Source organism: Halichoerus grypus, chromosome 8, assembly GCF_964656455.1.
Source record: "Halichoerus grypus chromosome 8, mHalGry1.hap1.1, whole genome shotgun sequence".
NCBI classification, from domain to species: domain Eukaryota; kingdom Metazoa; phylum Chordata; class Mammalia; order Carnivora; family Phocidae; genus Halichoerus; species Halichoerus grypus.
The window spans coordinates 140,500,100-140,519,561 of record NC_135719.1 but is presented as its reverse complement, the minus strand read 5'-3'; the positions used below and the strand labels follow the sequence as shown (position 1 = coordinate 140,519,561).

At 46.1% G+C, this 19,462-nt stretch overlaps 2 protein-coding genes across 4 annotated transcripts in view; one reads left to right on the top strand and one right to left on the bottom strand.

The window, feature by feature from the left end:
• Positions 1 to 1,236, bottom strand: part of GOLGA5 (golgin A5) — a 67,703-nt gene extending 66,467 nt beyond the window's left edge. For both annotated transcript variants that reach the window (XM_078054127.1, XM_036071567.2), the window contains exon 1: positions 986 to 1,236. The gene's annotated coding sequence lies outside the window, so the exon portion shown is untranslated. The remainder of the gene's footprint in view (positions 1 to 985) is intronic.
• Positions 1,237 to 1,327: 91 nt separating this feature from the next.
• LGMN (legumain) overlaps positions 1,328 to 19,462 on the top strand; it is a 33,952-nt gene continuing 15,817 nt past the window's right edge. The window contains exons 1-2 of one of the 2 annotated variants that reach the window (XM_036071570.2): positions 1,328 to 1,482; positions 10,923 to 11,089. In XM_036071570.2, coding sequence (XP_035927463.1) covers positions 10,952 to 11,089 — 138 coding nt within the window. In that variant the 5' untranslated portion in view covers positions 1,328 to 1,482; positions 10,923 to 10,951. Of the gene's footprint in view, positions 1,621 to 10,922; positions 11,090 to 19,462 lie in introns of both variants that reach the window. The other variant, XM_036071571.2, reaches the window with a different exon arrangement.

Here is a 19,462-nt window from a genome sequence, read left to right as displayed (position 1 = left end):
CGCTGGCTCTCTCTTCTCTCTCTTAAAAAAAAAAAAAAAGAATCCAATTTCTCTCAATAATCAGCCGCACTTGGCACATAAGGGACATCCACTAAATGTGTTCTTGAATAAATGGTTGAATGAACTCCTACCACTCCCCACTGAGGAAGACTGTGAAAGTGTACTGGTCATGAGACTTCGCTATGGACTTGGACAGACGTGGGTCTGAATAAGACTATGGTCACTTCCCAGCTAAGAGTGTGGAGAAGAACTTAACTCAGGGTTGGCAACTTTTTTCTGTAAATGGTCAGACAGTAAATATTTTCGATTTTGTGGGCCAAAATCTTGTCTCTTGTATAACTACTCAACTCTGCCTTGTTGGTAAAAACAGCGAGAGATAATACCGAAACCCGTGGGCATGGCTGTGTTCTCACAGACGTTATTTACAAAAATAGGGAGCAGGCTCAGGGCAGTATGCTCTCGCTTGACTTACTGTAAAAAAAAAAAAAAAAAAAAAAGAAAGATTATAAAAGAAGATCAAGTGAGACAACCTGTGAATGCAGCCCTTACATCTTACACTTGATGTGCTTGGTTGGGTAGGACTGCACTTAATTCTCTCACATCAATTGCACTCAGTTCAATTTACTGTGCTCTACCCCACGGCACAGATACGTATAAAGTTTCCCCATTTCCCTGTGAGATAATAATACCAAACATTTGAAAAATAGCATTGCATAGGGATGAAGAGGACGAGATTCTGAACTAGATCGACTGCCTGGGTGTGGGTTCTGGCCCCGCCACTTCAGAGCTAATGCGGTCTTCCGAAGATTAATTTACTTTCCACGGCTGAACCTCCCTCAGTCGTCCTAACTGTAAAGCAGGGACCACAATAAGAGTGCGTATTTCTCATAAGGTTGTCTCGAGGATTAAATGGACCTGCACATTCGATCACGGGGGATCCTTAAAGATTCCAAGACCCAGAACACGTGCAGACCAAGGAACTCACCGACGTCTGGGGCGACACAGGGACATCAGGATTTTTGAAGTTTCCCTAGATGATTCCAAAGTGCTACAAGTTCGGAAACCAGTGGGTTAAAGTGCCCCGCGCGCTGGTTTTGATCCTTCGGTGGACACTTCTGGAATTGCTGCGTTTCCAGGCAAGCCCCACGTACCCCGGGCCCCCTCACCCGCATTTCATTGCTCCAGCTTCTCCCAGGGTCCGCGGGCTGTGGGCCCAGAAGCCCCGGCTCTTGCATGCTGGGACTTGTAGGCCCTCTGGCTCGCCGGCCCCGCCTTGCTCGTTCTCCCATTGGCTTTTGCAGATGCCCGCCCCGAAGTTTCACCAATCAACGCAGCGCCCTAGGCCATTAAAGCCTGGAGCCGGGGGAGGCTCCGCAATCACTGCAGGGCGGACATCAGGAGGAGGCGCGTCTGAGGCTGCGCGTCGTGACGAGTTCCCACGGTCCTGCCGCCGCGCGCCGCCGTCGCGGTCTTCCGCCACAGGTAACCGCGAGCCCCAGTCGGGGCTCCGGGCCAGGGCTGCCTGTGTGCCCCGGCTCTGGGCCTCACCGGCGGGATTTTCAGTTCCCGCGGCCCTGAGTAATCCGCTTCTCACCCTGCGAAAGAGCATTTCGGGAAACGGTGAATCCCAAGGGAAATGCTGCGACCTCTCAGCCCGCCCTCCCGAGGGGTGGTCGTGGGCTGCTGGGGGCTCTCTTCTATTGGCACGAGCTCGGGCTGGAAGCCCAGGCGCTTCCTCCGAGCGCAGGGGGAAACGGGCGCGGGGAGAGGGTATTGGCTAAGGTCCCACCGCCAGGCGTGCCGGGCAGGGTCTGGCGCTTGGTTCCGACCTTCACAACCTAGGAGCAGTTCAGGCTCTAGGTGCTTGTAATGTGTAGGATTGCACCCATTTCCACTCAGTTCTCCGTAGCCAAGGGGAAAAGCAGGTAACTACAACAGCAGAAATACCCAAACGTGTAAAAACATCCCTTCTGAGAAGTTAGGGATGCTCTAGTTCTCAGAGGCTTGAGCTGGTGGGACTCACAGGGTGATTCACTTCAAGCGTGAAAGTGAAAGTTTGATTAGGCCCCCTGCCCCTTAACTATTAGAGGGGAGGTTATATGTACATGGGTTATTCCATGCCAAGAATTGTAGAATCTGGGGCCTGGAAGAAGGAACTTTGTATCATGGGCTTCGTTTTATAGATGAAAATAAATGCCCAGAGTTTGAGACTTGCCCTGTGGTACGTAGAGAGTGGGGGAGCTCAGCTTTTTTACTGTAGGAGAGGTTCCATTCGTTAGCAAACGTTCATTGAGCCTTACTTATTGAGCTGGGGTTTTTTGTAAAGGGGAGAGGCAGTCTATAGAGAATCATTCCAGTTACAGGTTTGCGCAGGGGCAGCATCTAACCCTGTCGGAAGCATCTAATCCTTATTTGTGGGAAGAGGTAGAACTTTGCAGAGAAGCGCCTGAATGGAGTTTGAGGGATGGGAGGAGCTAGTGTGATGGAGAAGAATGTTTCACCTGGAAAACAGCATGGTGAAGGCATGGAAAGAGCCACGATTTTGGACCACGGTCTTGGAGCCTGGTTGGAACAAGGGATTTCATGTGGGTGGTGAATTTCATGAGCTCTCTTTCCTAAGAATAGAGTGGTACATCTTGCAGGGCCTTCTGTGCTGCTGCAGGAGATTTAGATTTTATCCTGAAAGCTTGGGAAGCTGAATTTATTTTTTTTAAAAAATATTTTTATTTATTTATTTGAGAGAGAGAGAGCATGAGCAGGGGTGGAGGGTGCAGAGGGAGAAGCAGTCTCCCCGCTGAGCAGGGAGCCCGACTCGGGGCTCAGTCCCAGGACCCTGAGATTAGGACCTGAGCGGAAGGCAGACGCTTAACCGACTGAGCCACCCAGGTGCCCCCGGAAAGCTGGATTTAGTAGATGTGTATCTTAGGTAGTTCTGTAGTGTGGAAAAGTATTGAAGAGAGGTCCCAGTAGGGAGCGCCTGCAGTAATTCCCAGGAGAATTGCTGAGCCTTTTAAAGGATTTTAAAGACGTTGCGGTGGGAAAGGAGAAGAGAGGAGAAAAAATTTTGAACTGTTAGGGAGATAATATACACCATACCTAGTATTGTTCAGTAAAAGTATATTGAAGTGAATACTGTTTTTCTAACCTATGACTATCTTTTGAGGAACTGCCCAGCACTTTTTTTTTTTTAACTGCAGAAGTTGCTTTGTAGACCATAATTCAAATCCCAGATTATGATGGGGGTAATTGTCACATGTATTGAGGTGTTGAAATCTGAATGGTTAAGCATATGAGAAGACTCAAATTCTCTTGTAATCCAGGAAATGCAAATTGAACCCATAATTAGATCACTTTATATCCATCAGGTTATGAATTGTAAGTTCCATACTATTAAGAGATGATAGGTATTTGAGGAAAAGATTCACTACTGGTAGAAGTGTATCATAGAACTATATAGCGACTAGCAAAATGGGTATGTATAGGGGCGCCTGGGTGGCTCAGTCAGTTAAGCTTCTGCCTTTGGCTCAGGTCATGATCCCAGGGTCCTGGGATCGAGCCCCACATCAGGCTCCCTGCTCAGCGGGGAGCCTGCTTCTCCCTTTCCCTCTGCCTGCCGCTCCCCCTGCCTGTGCTCTCTCTCTGTCAAATAAAATCTTTTAAAACAATGAGTGTGTATATCTTAAGATCAAGTGGTTCCACTTCTAGAAAGTAGCCTAGAGAAACAGAGACATTTGTTTGCAAGGAGAAGAGTATTAGGATGTTTACTGCAACGTGATTTATAATCATAAATTTTTGAAACCGCCTAAATGTCCCTTAGAAGGAAATGTTTATAAGGTGGACATATATGTTTTAAAAGTATAATAAAGTGAATGAAAAGAAATGCTAACTTATGCAGCTCTTTTGCCCATGGGTGCTGTCCCCATGCTTTAATAAAATCACCTTTTTGCACCAAAAAAAAAAAAAAAAAAGAAAGAGAAATGTTAACTTACGATCATGGTTATTTTCTGGTGGTGGGGAGAATGGGACGGGGCATGGGAAGGAATTTCATCTAATACTGTATTTGTTTTATGGGGAGAGAGTTCTCAGATTTGCAAAATATTAACAGTTCATGGGCTCGATGATAGGTAACAGGTGTTTTACATTGTACTTAGTACATTTCTATAATTTAATGATTACCTTTCAATTTCTTGAATATAACTTATAACAAAATTTAGCTTAAGAATTCACATCTAGCTAGAAAAGTCATTCAGTCATTGTGGGAAAATATTACAAACTACATTGAAACCAGGTTTCAAAAATAGTAATGGTGGTAAAAGGGATTCAAGTGTCAGCTAACTGTGAAAATAAAAATGTGGAAAAACTGTTCACCGCTGGGCAAATTTTACTTTGCTAGATTCCAAAATTCTTCTAACCATTAGGAGATTTTAAAAGTGTTTATCCATTGTGTCTATTTGGAAATATGATTTAGTTACTTAAACTTTTTGTAATGTTAAAAGATAATTGTAAAAAGATTTATTTATTTATTTGAGAAAGAGTGAGGGGGAGGGGCAGAGGAGAGACTCTTCAAGCAGACTCCCCACTGAGTGTGGAGCCCAACCCGGGGGCTTAATCCCATGACCCATGAGATCATGACTTGAGTCGAAACTAAGAGTCAGTGCTTAACTGACTGAGCCACCCAGGCGCCCAAAAGGTAATTTTTAAAAAAGGTAAAGTCATCGCTCGATACAGGTATAAAAGTGAGCAAGTACTAAAGATTACATTTAACTTATAATGAGGAAATGTAGTGTGATGGTTGCAGCCAGATCAAAGGAGACTCCAGGGTCAGAAATAATGAAATGAACCGGCAAATGGCAGGCAAAACTGGCTTCTTTCTATAGCCGGAAATCAACCCAGCCTCCGCTTCACAGAATTCATTTGTATATCTTTAGATAAGAATTGTTTGCATTGCTGTTACCCAGTTTACAGAGATGTAAAGAAAAAAATTGCATGGAGTCAGAATTAGGTAACCTTAAAGGACATGCTATAATCTAGAATCCAGTTTGCCACTGAATCAGAAATTTTCCCTGTAGGAAAAATATTGATTAACTTTAATAAAATAGTTTTCATTTGAGATAAGAGCTAGTTGGATTTTGTTTTATTTATTTTGTTGTTCCTTTTTTTTTTAAATTTTTTATTAAAATTTATTTTTGTGAGAAAGAGAGTGTGCATGGGCGGGGGGTAGAGAGAGAAGCAGATTCCCCGCTGAGCAGGGAACTGGATGCGGGACTCGATCCCAGGACCCTGGGATCATGACTTGAGCCGAAGGCAAAGGCTTAACTGACTGAGCCACCCAGGCGCCCCTGGATTTTGTTTTAATCTCACTCGTAAAACAGGAAGTTAAAAGGTTTGAGAACTGAATCTGCCCTTAATAATTCAGTTCTACCATCCCATTGCACAGACAATTAAGGCCCGGAGAGGGAAGGGTCTCCCCTGACTTAGCTGTGTGTCCTGTGTTAGAGAAGTTGCACTAGACCCTTGTTAAAAACAGCAGGACAGGTTTTATTCCAGCCATTATATTAGGGACAGATACTTCAGTGTAGATCTGAGTTCAACTCCGAATACAGCAAGGATAGTTGGGATTTATGGGCAGGCTGAGAGGGTCAGTGGATGGAAAATTACAAGGGACCTTGATTAGATATCAAAGGTGGGCCATTCTCATGGGATTCTTGGTAAACTGAACTTAGCAGGCCAAGACCTACTTGAGATGGGGGCTCAGAGGAGCTTGACTCAGTTCGGTCAAGGAGGGGTCCTTATCATCTCTCCTTGTCTCTCTTGCATGTGGTCAGTCAGGGTCCACTTACGTTGATCTTATTGTAAGCCCCTGGAGAGTAAAGAGCAGGATCAAAGACCTTCAGGTTTGGAAGGCTCCCTTCAGATGTCATTGTCTAGCTAGCTGCTTTGCTCGGCTTTGATGGATCCCTGTTCCCAACCCAGAGCCAGTAGCAAATCAGGACTGGCAGTGAGAGTTCACACCTGATGGTAGTGAAGGTATAGGCTTTGGTGTCAGACCTTGGTTTGAACTTGACTTTGATAGTCCTGTGATTGGGGCCTCATTACTTGTATTGCTGGTGACAGTTTATCTAGAATGGGCATTCTGTCCCAAACCTCTCAAATGAATTGAACCTCACTTGCTAGCATACTTCTTTAAGTCAAGTGGAGTCCTTTAATGGAATTACTGACCTTGTGTAGCCCTGTAGCCTGAGAGGGATGCAGGACCAATGGGAACAGCAGAGGACTTGTCATTGGAGGCTGGCAAAATTCATTCGTAAAGGGTTGGCCATTGATCTTGACTTGTGTGGTTCAGGTTTTCCTTTGAAGGGCTCTTCTAAGAGGAGAGCTCTTTATACACATTGCCCACAAGTGCCTTAAAATAGTAGGGTGGCAAAGAGCCTGGTTGGGGGGTGGGGGGTGACCTGCTGGAGGAAGGGTTTGGGCCCTGAGTGGGGCGTGTTGTGTGCCCACTTTTGGTTACCTGGTCTCGCAGACCTTCACATGAACAACTCTTTTTTGTGACAAGCGAGGGGGTGTAGTAGAAAAAGCAGTCTCTGGAGCATTTCTGTGTGTCAGCCCCAGCAGTTACCAGCACATTTCTCTCTGCCCAGACTCTCTCTTCTCAGCTCCGTGAACAGAGCGATGAGGCTGGCTCACTGGCTTCTGTGAGGATTGTGTGAAGCGTACATTGCATGGCTTATTGCAGAAACCCGTGCAGCATATCAACACGCGTTGCTGTGGGGGACACCTTTTCTCCCCTGGTTAGGGTCACACCTGTCTGTCATTTTCTCCCCACAAATGGTTAGCAGACTCGGCATACATCCTTTACAGTCCCCTTGGAGATCTTTCCACTCTCGGCACATCGAGATCCACCTTGCTCTTCTTAAAGGCTCCACAGTGTCCCATCATAAGGGTGTACCATAACTGATTTAGCTAGACAGCCCTCTGTCGATGACCATGTATATTGCTTCCAGCATTTTGCTGTTAGAGATGGGTGGGCTTCCTCGCCTCCTTCAAGTCTTTCCATTTTGAAAAATGATGCCTCCCACTCCTACTGGACTCCTCCTCCTGCCTTATATTTTTCCTTAACACTCATCCCCTCTGATAATGTATGGATTTAAATTGTGTGTCTCTTCCCGCTGGAATGTCAGCTCAGTGAAGGGTTCTGTCATTTGGTTCCCTGTTGGGTGCCTGTGAGCACCTAGTGGGTGCTCAGGCTGTGTTTGTTGGATGTTGGATGGATGGGTGGGGAGACTGCAGAAATAGCCATCCCGAAGAGCTAGCTCAGCAGGAATCACTTACTTTGTCTTCCTGAACTTTTCTCTTTGATGGAACAAGAGTCATAGGTATGTTACGTTGCAAGATTGTGATTTTGTTTGGAGGTTTGGACTTTGCCAAGAATATTGCTGATCAGGAAATGGCTGGGTGAGGCTGCTTGCTTTGAGACATGTTCTTGCTGAGGGTGGTGGAAAGATTGTATTACTTTCTTTTTTTTTTTTTTTAAAGATTTTATTTATTTATTTGAGAGAGAGAGAGAATGAGAGAGAGCACATGAGAGGGGGGAGGGTCAGAGGGAGAAGCAGGCTCCCCGCTGAGCCGGGAGCCCGATGCGGGACTCGATCCAGGGACTCCAGGATCATGACCTGAGCCGAAGGCAGTCGCTTAACCAACTGAGCCACCCAGGCGCCCAAGACATGTTCTTGCTGAGGGTGGTGGAAAGATTGTATTACTTTCACATCTCATCTTCACCCCAGGCCCCAATATGTTTCCCCAAATGGTATTAACATATGTTTTTTAAATTTCATTTATTTTGAGTGGGCTTCACACCCAGCGTGGAGCCCAACACGGGGCTCGAACTCACGAGATCAAGACCTGAACTGAGATCAGGAGTTGGATGCTTAACTGAGCCCCCCAGGCACCCCTTAACATATGTGTTTTTTAAGTGACATTTTCCAATCAGTGTCATACTGTGAGGCTTTTTACTTGCCATTCTGTTCAAGGAACCGTACTCTATATTTGTAAGAAAAAAAAAGGTGATAGGAACCATTGCCAGACGTTAACTGTGAAAGTATCATTTGTGTTTTAATAGGCACTTTTCCTCACTGAGGGGTAGCATGCTAGCATATTAGTAGAAGAATGACAGATGAATTTGAATTTGTAAAAATAACCTGGCGGTGCTTTTTCAGTACCTGCTGTGGTGTTTGCCAATTTAGGCAGTTAGGCTGGTGGTGTCCTTTCCGTGGTTCACGGTCAGGCCAGCTTTGTGATTCTGGTGTTTTATGTATTCTTTTTGTCCCTAAGTAGGAAGGGGGAAAGTCACATGGCAGGGCCTCCCCAGGAATGAGCCTCTTCATGATTCAGTCACATGAACCAAACTCAGAGACTGGTATGTAAACCAGGGAGCCCGTATAATGACTGCTGATGGAAGATAAGAACCAGCCAGGCTGTACTGGTCACGTGGGCTGAGGGCATATTCTCACGCCCTAGGGCGGGCCAAAGAGACCACCTGTCCTGGCCCCACCCACTGGTTTACCTGTGGTCTCTGGCTGCTTTCACAGTACGGTGGCAGAGCCGAACAGTCGTTCGGGAGATGGTGTGATCTGCAGGGTAAAATATTTACCGTCCAGCCCTTTAGAGAAAAAGTGTGCCAACTGCTGCCCCAGGGAAAGGCTTCCCAGGGAGGTTCAAGTGCAGTCAGGAGGCCGCCGGGTGAGCTCAGAATCAAAGAGCTGCTGGTGGGGTCACCTGTGTAGTCACTGTCGCCCGTGCTGTTACCTCCCAGCCCCACGGTGAGCCCCGGTCACATCGAGAGGGCTTGGGAGAGCGTCCTCAGGTGCACGTTAACACATTAATTAAGGCCAGCTGGTTCTGGCACCGGGGTGGCCCGGGCGGTCCACTGCCTTCGTCTGTTCCCTGACCTCATCTGTCCTGTCCTCTACTAAAAAACAAAACACAACAAACAAAAAGCATGGCCATTTCAGAATAAGCTTAAGAACAAACCTAGGGTACCTTATTGTAGTTACCCGTTCATCCATGGGCAGTCTTGCAGTGACGCCAAAGAAATGTGGATATACATTATACAGTAAGAAACGAGTTCCTGGATGGGGCACCTGGCTGGCTCAGTCAGTGGAGCATGTGACTCTTGATCTCAGGGTCGTGAGTTCAAGCCCCACATTGGGCGTGGAGCCTACTTAAAATAAAAATTAAAAAAAAAAAAGAGTTGCGTTCCTAAAGGGGGTATCAGAGGCGGGTAAGGAGTAGTGTTGGCTCGTGGGGCTTTGGACCAGAGGTGAACAAGAGCCCGCCAAGGTTAATGGAGAGCCTGCTACATCAAAGTTGAGTGCTGGGCATCAGCTGTAGCCTGTTGGAAATGCAGAGTCTCAGGCCCAGCCCAGGCCTACTGGAGCGGAATTGCATCCCCAGAGGATGGAGGTCACGGTCGGTTTGGAGAAGCACTGGCCTAAGGCGCTTTTAGGTTTTTAAACTTTTATCAGATTCAGGGCTTCCTGTTCCCTCACCTTTGGGGGGAAACCCACTGCTCAGTCCGTTTTGAGTTTGAGCACAGTGTTAGGCCCAGGATGCTAAGGATGGTTTCTTAAGCTAACAGGAGGCTCATCCCTTAGCTGGCTGCGTGCCCCCCGAGGACAGAGGCTTCGTCCTGTCCCTGCTGCGTTCAGAGCATCCAGCGTGTTTCCCGGCAGGAGCCTCTGGCTGGCTGTGTGAATGGATAGCCAGTGAGTGAGTGAGCACCGTTTGACGAATGACAGAAGAGTCTGAGGTCAGCCTCGTGGACTTTGTCCTGCTGAGTCCCTACATCGCAGAGACTGTTTTTCCTCTTAATGTGACAGGCCTAGCATCTGTCACAGGAAGGCTGTTTTTTTAGAGTAACGTATTCAGGATGCGGGGCAGGGTCTGATGTGAGCGATGCAAGGAGGCCAGGACGCGGCCTGAGTACTGCCTTTGCGCTTTAAAACTTGGGACGTTTGGGCAGCGGAGTATACAGTTGGGCATGTGCTTCATTAGGAGTGAAGTCTCAGTGTAGGACCATGCAGCAGAAAGACCGAGCTGGGAATTCAGAAGACATGGGTTTTGGTCTCTGGCCAGAGATGGCTAACTGTGGATATCGGACAAGTTAGCTTCTCCTGCTTTAACCTCCCGTTCCTGTAAAACAAGGAATAAAACTTGTGCTCTGCCTGCCGTGTTAACTACGTGTAAATGGGTTACAGACGTACAAAGACATTAACTTGGGCTGCCACTGTTTGCCTAGAGCTTATCCAGATAACTCGCTTACAACCTAGGAATCGCCCCTCAGTATTTATATTGGACACACATTGAATTTTTATACACTTTATTGCATAAGTAATATCTGTTAATGGTGGTAAAAAGAAATAGGAAGAAAATCATCCTGAATTCCACCTACCACCAACCAATAACTACTGTTAAATTTTTATGTCTGCCTTCCACATTTTGTATGCACACATTACGTGTATATTCTTTTCTTGCAAACATTTCATACAGTGTGGTAGACATTTTTCCAATACGGTGAATTTTGTTGGTGAGTTTTATCTGCTGTATTCCAAGTTGTGACAAAAACTTGTTAAAACCTTTTAAGGTTGCCCAAAGAGTGTTCCCAGTATTCTTTGGTTTATACCCTTAACTTCAGCCTGTAGTGAGAGAGAGCTGGGTAGATTCTTCTCCCCCTAGGGAAAGGGGCTGCAGAGCCAAAGATAAAATTCTGCTCTGTCATCATTTTTATCCTTAGGCTGTTCCATCTGATAACTAAATGGTCTTATCTTTTTGACCCATGGGCTGTGGTATAATCTTAGGGGCCAACAGTATTCTTTTGTTTTTCTCATTCCTTTTTTTGCTTAACTCTGCTTTTTTCTTCCCAGATTTCTGCCACTGAACTCTGAGGCACAGAATGATTTGGCAAGTAGCCGTGTTGCTCAGCGTGGTCCTGGGGATCGGTGCTGTTCCTGTGGATGATCCCGAGGATGGGGGCAAGCACTGGGTGGTGATTGTCGCAGGTTCAAACGGCTGGTACAATTACAGGCACCAGGTAAGACAATGGCTAATGTTTTTCTTTATGACCCTGGTGTTCTGTAAACAATCCAGGGCATTGTCTGTAGAACAGACTTTGTAAAAAGCCATTCACACTCCTGAAGGCTGGCAAAAGTATGTGTGGGGCAGGAGAAGTGCGGAGATCATGAAATGGTACAGCCATTTTGAAAAACAGTTTGGCAGTTCCTCAGAATGGCCCTGTGGAGTCACCTCGGTCTCACACAGGGTTTCTCAGCCTTGGCGCTATCGACATTTGGGCCCAGGTAATTCTTTGTTATGGGGGCCGCCCTGTGCATAGTAAGATGTTTGGCAGCATCCCTGACCTCCACGCACTAGATATCTGGAGCATCACCTGTCCACTGTAACAACCAAAAATGTCTCCAGCCTTTGCCAGATGTCCGCAGTTGAGACCCACTGGTCTAACGCCCTCATTTTACAGGTAAGGAAACTGAGCCGTAAATACAGGAGGAGACTGGCCCTGGCCGCACCGCAAGCTGCATGCAGACAGGACTGAGGCCCAGGGCTCTGGTACAAGCATCACATGAGGCATCTTTGTTTCTTTTTTTTAAGGATTTATTTATTATTTAGAGAGAGAGAGAGAGCGCACAGTGGGGAGGGACAGAGGGAAAGGGAGAGAGAGAATCCCTACTAAGTATGGAGCCCAATGCAGGGCTCAATCCCACGACCCTGAGATCATGACCTGATCCGAAATCAAGAGTCTTACCCTTAACCCACTGAGCTGCCCAGGCGCCCCCTAGCCACATTTTTTTATTAAGTAAAAAGTATCAGATGAAATTAACTTTGCTGTATCTTATTTATCCCAGTATAGGCAAGCTATCATCATTTCACTGTAATCAATAGAGTTAATGATGAGATACTTTGTTTTTGTTTTCACTAAATCATCAAGATCGGGGGCGCCTGGGTGGCTCAGTTGGTTAAGCGACTGCCTTCGGCTCAGGTCATGATCCCGGGGTCCTCCGGGGGTCCTGGGATCGAGTCCCGCATCGGGTTCCCTGCTCAGCGGGGAGCCTGCTTCTCCCTCTCCCTGCCACTCCCCCTGCTTGTGCTCTCTTTCTGTCAAATAAATAAATAAAATCTTTTAAAAAAAAACCAAATCAAGATCGGGTATGCATTTGCATTCACGCTGCATTCAGTTTGGACTGGCCACACTTGGAGTGTGCTGTTGCCACGTGTGGCCGGAGGCTGCCGTATGGGACAGCGCCGGCCTGGAGTCCGCGCGCCTGGCGGCGTGACAGCACCGCCTTGCGTGTTTCCCTCCTGGCTGGTGGTTTCCATACCTGTTAAGTAGGGGGTTGGTTTAGAAGAACTCGCTACCAGCTCTAAAATGTGATGATTGTTGAATGACCTATTTCATGAATGGTCTTGTACGTTAGCCGAACAAGAAATTTGGCTTAATTGAAAAGTTGTTGTCGTGGCAAAACGGTCCCTTTACTGTGTAATACTTACCCACAGACCTGACCCGTTTACAGAGGAGCAAGCTGAGTACATAGCTGATCATCTCTCGATTTTCTCCTCCCTCTCTAACCACGAGTTCAGAAGATAAGGTATTAAATACAGGTCACCGAGAGTGAACAGGCTGAGTCAGCAGCTGCGTTGGTTTGTACACAACCGACTTTAAAAAAATATTATTTATGATTAAACATTATTAAGTATAGGCCTCCAGTTGCCCTTTGCCCCCAGAAAACCTTTTTTTTTTTTTTTTTGAAGTGCTGCTAGTTTCCCTGGGTGAAATAATATCAAAATCGATTGAAGGGAAGTAAGGCAAAAGAAGTGGCCCTAGAGTGAAATACTCATCCCGGAATAAGAGTGAAATACTCATCCCAGCCTCCGCACGGAGGAACTGCGTGTGCTGAGTCATCGCTGGCCTCGGCCCATGGCACTGCTGACTGCTTCTGTTCTTAGCTGCTGCCAGCCTTTCCTTTCTTGACTTTGGAGGCTAATCATTAAAAGAGCATTGGAAAGAACTTTCCTCGTAGAACCTTAACTTAGGTTTTTATGGAAGTTTACCTTTTCCTTGGATTAACATCACTCATTATCACAAATTTCTTTTTTTTTAGGGAGGACAGGTACACCGGGCACAATTAATTTATTTTTAATTTATTTTTATTTTTTTTTAATGTTTGGGCTTTTCAATTTGTTGTTTGTTGTTGTTTTAACATTCTGTTTATTTGTGAGAGAGAGAGAGACGGCACAAACGGGGAGCGGCAGGCAGAGGGAGAAGCAGGCTCCCCGCTGAGCAGGGAGCCTGATGCAGGACTCGATCCCAGGACCCTGGGATCACGGCCCGAGCTGAAGGCAGGCGTTTAACCGACTGAGCCACCCAGATGTCCCCACCAGGCACGATTTAAATCGCTGCTGAGTCCTTTGTTCTATGCTCGATGATGGTTATTTGTTTATTTATTTTTAAGATTTATTTATTTGAGACAGAGAGTGAGCGTGCACGTGTGCCTGCCCGTGTGCATGAGTAGGGGGAGGGGCAGAGGGCGAGGAGAGAGAATCTCAAGCTGACTCCCAGCTGAGCATGGAGCCTGCCACGGGGCTTGATCCCAGGACCCTGAGATCATGACCTGAGTGGAAAGCAAGAGTCAGACGCTTAATTTGCTGAGCCACCCAGGCGCCCTAGGATAGTTATTTAAATCATGTTTTGTCTTGATCAGATTGGGTTTCTCTGTTTTCCATCTTTGGCTGGGATTAATGGATGACCGCGAGGGGGTTGGTCTGAGGCTCGGCTGGTGGACGCTTTGCATCCAGTGTCCTGGGGTGGGGGGGAGGTGGTGCAGGGCAAGGCCTTGGGAGGGCAGCTTCCTGCAGTGGCCAGGGCAGAGGAGAGAGGGAGAGGTCCCAAAGTGCAAGCAGCATCTGGGGACAGGCTTGTCCCCAGGCTGCCAGAGGAGGAACTGGGGTTGGAGGAGGGTTACTTTCAGGACAGAGGTCTGAGCATGTGGAGAAGGAAGAGCTAAGGTGGAGCAGCAGGGGCGGCTGCTGAAGTGGATGGCTGGTGAAGTTCACTGTCACACGGGGTCTTTGGGGGTGACAGGAATGGGGAGGAGTGGCACATGTGAGCCAGGGGTCACCGGGAGGCTGGGGGTTGGGAGGGTTTGAGGCAGTGGCTAGCAGTAGGGTTCCCAAGGAGAAGGTTGTTTGCCGTGTGTTGGCAGGGGTGGGAGCTGCAGGATGCTGATGCCCCCCCCTCCCCGCCCGGTCTGGAGAGAAAGGGGGCTGCCACCTCATTCTGGAAGCTTTAAGAACACCGTCCTGGGGGCCCGGAGGCGGATAAGTGGGTTTCAGTTGAGGTGGAGAGGGAGAAGCCTAGAACCCGCACTTGTTAGAATTGGGAGGAACAGATGTGATGGAGAGCCAAGTGGCAGACTCATCACATTTCTGGAAGACCACCTTTCATTTTATAGATTTTTAAAAAGTGTGTGCAGTCAGCACTTTTTAAAAACAGCTTTATGGAGGCATACATTCACATGTCCTACAGTTCACCTGTGATAACTCTGTCAGGCTCTGTGAGTTTGAGTAAATTTATGCTGTTCTGCAAGCATTGCCACAGTCCAGTTTTAGGATACCTCCATCATTCTAGAAAGTTCCCTAGTGCCTGTTTGCAGTCAGTCCCTGCTCTCCTCCCAGCCCCATGCAACCACTGCTTTCTGTGTCTCTCTCCCCTGCCCCATCTCACTTTAAACCTTTGATTCTCCCGTGGAACATTTGAGTTGGTGGTGGGCTCAGGGAGGCAGCTCTACAGAGAACCCCTGCCTCACCTCACAGTGCTCAGCACGCACCAGGAAATGATAATACGTGTGTATCTGTCTGTGAGCAGACCGTGAGGCCCCCTTCTCAGATCCTTACCTGGCTGGAAAGTGGGCCCCTTTACGGTGACCATGACCGGAGTGTGGCCATTGAATTTAAGCTTGGGTCCCAGGCGGTTGTCCTCATTTAGCTGACGGTGGGCCTGAGGTGAAGGCAGCAGGAGAAGACAGGGCCGGACAGTGGCTGACATCAGGAGATCACGGGATGCTTCCGCACGCCCGTCCGAGCGCCTAGCCCCGGCTGTGAAACAAGCTGACTCACAGCACCATCTGTTCCGTCGTCCAGAGGGCTTTGCCTTCTTTGTAGTCTTGCTCAACACCCTCTTCCCATGCTGCCTCTCGGCTTTTCCCTTGTAACGAGGAAATACGTATCGGCCAGATGTGTTCAAGGGAAGTAATTCAGGGGGCCTTTAACACTGTTTCTGAAGTATTGGACTTGGTTTAACCCTACTCTTACTTGTTTTGAGTGCCAGTGAATAGAATTGAGTCTAACAAAGAACCCCTTTGAGGTCACAGAGTTAGAGCCTACCTCAAGTACCTCCACGGACCCAGGGGAGAACCATGACCTGACTTTGAGAGTGCTGCTTGTGGAAGAGGGCACAAGGCGTGGTCGGGGTCAGGAGACCCGTGTCAGAATCTCTGAGCCCTTCCCGAGTTTGTCCCCATTTTCAACATGGAGATAAAAGCATGTGCCTGTCAAGGTGGTGAGGAGTCCAGATAGTGGAGGAGAGCGCCAACACAGGACGCGCTGAACCTGCTCTTTCTAAAATATATAGCCTTACCGAAGCATATTTTACATGGCTTATGTAATTCACCCATTTCAAGTATACAACTCAATGATTTCTTAGTAAATTTACCAAGTTGTGCAAAGAGCGCCATAAATCAGTTTTAGAACACTTCCATCTACCCAGTTAGATCCTTCCAGCCCCTTTGCAGCCCCCCACCCCCAGCGCCAGGCAACCACTAAAAATATACCTTCCATCTCTAATTTGCCATTTCTGAACATTTCACATAAATGGAGCCATTTGGCATGTAGTCTTCTGTTTCTGTTAATACAATGTTTTTGAAGTTTATCGGTGCTGTAGCGTGTCAGTACTTTGTTCCTTTTTATTGGCAAGGAATATTAAATAGTATGTATGGACCACATTTCATCTGTCCCATTTACCAATTGATGGACATTTGGATTGTTTACATTTTTTGCCTATTATGAATAATGTTGCTAAGAACATTTTTCTGTAAATCTTCGTTCGGATAAATGTCGTTTCTCTTGGGCAGAAAGAATAGAATTGCTGGGTCTCATGGTAACTTTATGTTTAGACTTTTAAGAAGCTGTTAAATTGCTTCCCAAAATGGCTGCACCATTTTACATTCCCACAAGCAGTGAGTGGAGGAGGTTCCTGGTTCTCACGTCCTTGCCAACACTTGTTATTGTCTGTCTAGCTGTGAATTGGTGTCTAATGGTTTTAATTGACATCTCCCTAATAATTAATGGTATTGAGCATCATATGTGCTTTTTAGCCATTTGTGTACCTTAGGTGAAATGTTGTTCAAAATCTTTTTGTTTGGGTTGATCGACATACTGGGGTACAATAGTTCTCTGCACATTCTAGATACAGATTCTCTCAGTACATGCTTTGCAAATGTTTTCTCTTACTCTGTTACTTGTCTTTTCATTTTCTTAATGGTGTCTTTTGAAGCATTCAGGTTTTTAATTTTGCTGATGTCCAGTGTATTAATATTTTTCTTTTATAAACCATGCTTTTGGTGTCATATCTTCAACATCTTTGGCAGTTATAACTCAAGGTCCTGAAGATTTTCTCAGTTACCTTCCAGAGTCTTATTGTATTAGCCCTTACATTTAAGTCTGTGATGCATTTTGGTTTAATTTTTGTAAATGGTGTGAAATGAAGACCCAAGTTCATCTTTTTATGTGGATTTCCAAATGGTCCCAGCACCATTTGTTGAAAAGATTGTTCTTTCCCCAATGTACAGGTGACCCTTGAACAACATGGGTTTGAATTGTGCAGGTCCATTTATATGCAGATCTTTTTCAGTAAATAGAGTACAACACTGTAAATATATTTTCCTTATAATTTTCTTAATAATGTTTTCTTTTCTCTAGCTTACTTTATTTTAGGAATACAGTATATAATGCATTCAATATATGAAAGGAAGTGAAAGTCCTTCAACTTTTTCAAACTGCTTTTGGCTATTCTGGGATTTTTGCAGTTTCCTGTATGTTTAGGATCATCTCGTCCACTTCTGCAAAAAAGCCTGCTGATACATATTTTTTTAATTTTAATAGTATTAAGTCTTCTGATCCACGAATATGAGGTGTCTCTCATTCATTTGAATCTTCTTTAATTTACCTCTGCAACATTTTCGAATTTTCAGTGTACAAGTCTTACACTTTTATTAGATACATTCCTAAGTGTTTTTATTTTTTTAAAATGAACGTGGCTTCTTTTTTTTTTTTTTTTTTTTTAAGATTTTATTTATTTATTTGAGACAGAGAGAATGAGAGAGACAGAGCACATGAGAGGGGGGAGGGTCAGAGGGAGAAGCAGGCTCCCCGCTGAGCCGGGAACCCGATGCGGGACTCGATCCAGGGACTCCAGGATCATGACCTGAGCCGAAGGCAGTCGCCCAACCAACTGAGCCACCCAGGCGCCCAAAATGAACGTGGCTTCTGCCACATCAGTAACAGGATGACTGTTACCATGGGGAGTGGGTGGGTGTGCCTGCTCACTTCCGCTTTCGTCATAAGGGTAGGTGAAGTCTGACATATTGGTTTGATTTTTTTTTTTAATGAAAAACAAAGCAAAGAACTGTGTATATAACGTGTGTGCAATTTCATAATAAAATGAATTCCTGTGTCAGACTAAAAAACAGAAAAAGAACATGAATGACTAAGATCTTATCCCCTATCTGATCCAGTCCCCCTCCCTTCCCTCCAGAGGGTGAGTGCCTGAATTTTCTGTCAATCATTGCTTTGCTTTATGGTTTCACCATATGAGTGTTTAACTGTAAACAACATAATGTTTACTTTAGCCTGTTTTGGCCTTTATATAACTGTAATCATATTGAAAGTATTTTTCTGCGACTTACTCTTTTTCTCATTATGTTCCTAAGATTCATCTGTTTTGAAACATGGATTGTATTTCATTCATTCCTCCATCCACTTCTGTGAGCTTTATGGTATCCCATTATATGAGCACATGAGTTTAATTTTCCAGCTATTGATGGTCCTTTGGGTTATTTCTTGTTGTTTTTTGTTTGTTTTTGTTTTGTTTTGTTTTTTGCTGTGAGTAATCCGCTACTGCACATGAATAGAGTTTCTCTACGGTTCCGCTAGGAGTGGAATCACTGGGTCGGCGGGGATGAGCTTCAACTTGATTGGATAGTGGGAAGCTGTTTTCCCGAGTGTAGTGCCAATCCTAGTAAACTTCCGTCATTGGATTAGATTCCTATTGTTGCTGTAACAAATCACCGCAAGCTTCTTGGCTTAACACATTTATTATGTTACAGCTCTGGAGGTGAGAAACCTGAAATGGGTCTTACATATTAAAGCAGGTGTCAGAAAGGCTGTGTTTCTTTCTGGGGTAGAGGAGGTGCCGTGTTCTTACCTTTTCCGACTTTCAGAGGCTGTCCTCATTCTTTGGCCCATGGCCCCTTCCTCCGTGTTCAAAGCCAGCAGACAGTTGAGTCTTTTCTTACATCGAATCCCTGTGACGCCAACTCCTCCTTCTGCCACATGCAAGGACCCCTGTGATCACGTGGGGCCCATCCGTCATAATCCAGGAGAATATCCAGGAGAATAATCCAGTATAACCTCCCTATTTTAGGGACAGCCGATGAGCCATCTTAAATCCATCCACTGGCTTAATTCCCCTTTGTCACGTGGCGTAACCTAGTCACAGGCTCTGGGGATTAGGATGTGGACATCTTTGGGGGCTGTTTCCTTTCCTACCACAGTTGGTGTTGAGGGTTCTCATTATTCCACGGAAATGGAGATTTAAACTTTCTAACAATTTGTGTGTATGTGAAATACTTAGTGATTATTTTAAAATGACTTCTTTAGATTTTCAGCTGCTCACTCTCCCCGGGCTTCTCTGACTTTCATGATTTCTCTGTGGCCCCCGCGTGAAGCCGTGTCAAGTTCTGGAGTCACAGTGCTGGAGATATGTCACTCCGAGCTGGGTGATTCGGGCCGGTCGCCTCACCTCGCTAAGCTGCAGGTTCCTTATCTATAAAGTGGGGATCATTACCTTGATCCTGTGGGGTTGCTGTGAGAATCAGATGAGATAATGCGGAGAAAGTCCCGGCCCAGTGTCTGACAAGTACTAGAAAGTTGACACATGCATGAGTTTTTATTATTTATTCAGTCATCCACTCATCCAGCAGCTCCTGAGTGTCGGACCCTGGACTCACCCACCCAACATTCAGTAACTGCCTAGTATCACCCCTTATGGCTGTGAAGTCCATGTGTGTTGCCTGGCTTTAATGCTTGATGTGCTTTACTGCTGTGCTCAGTGATGTGT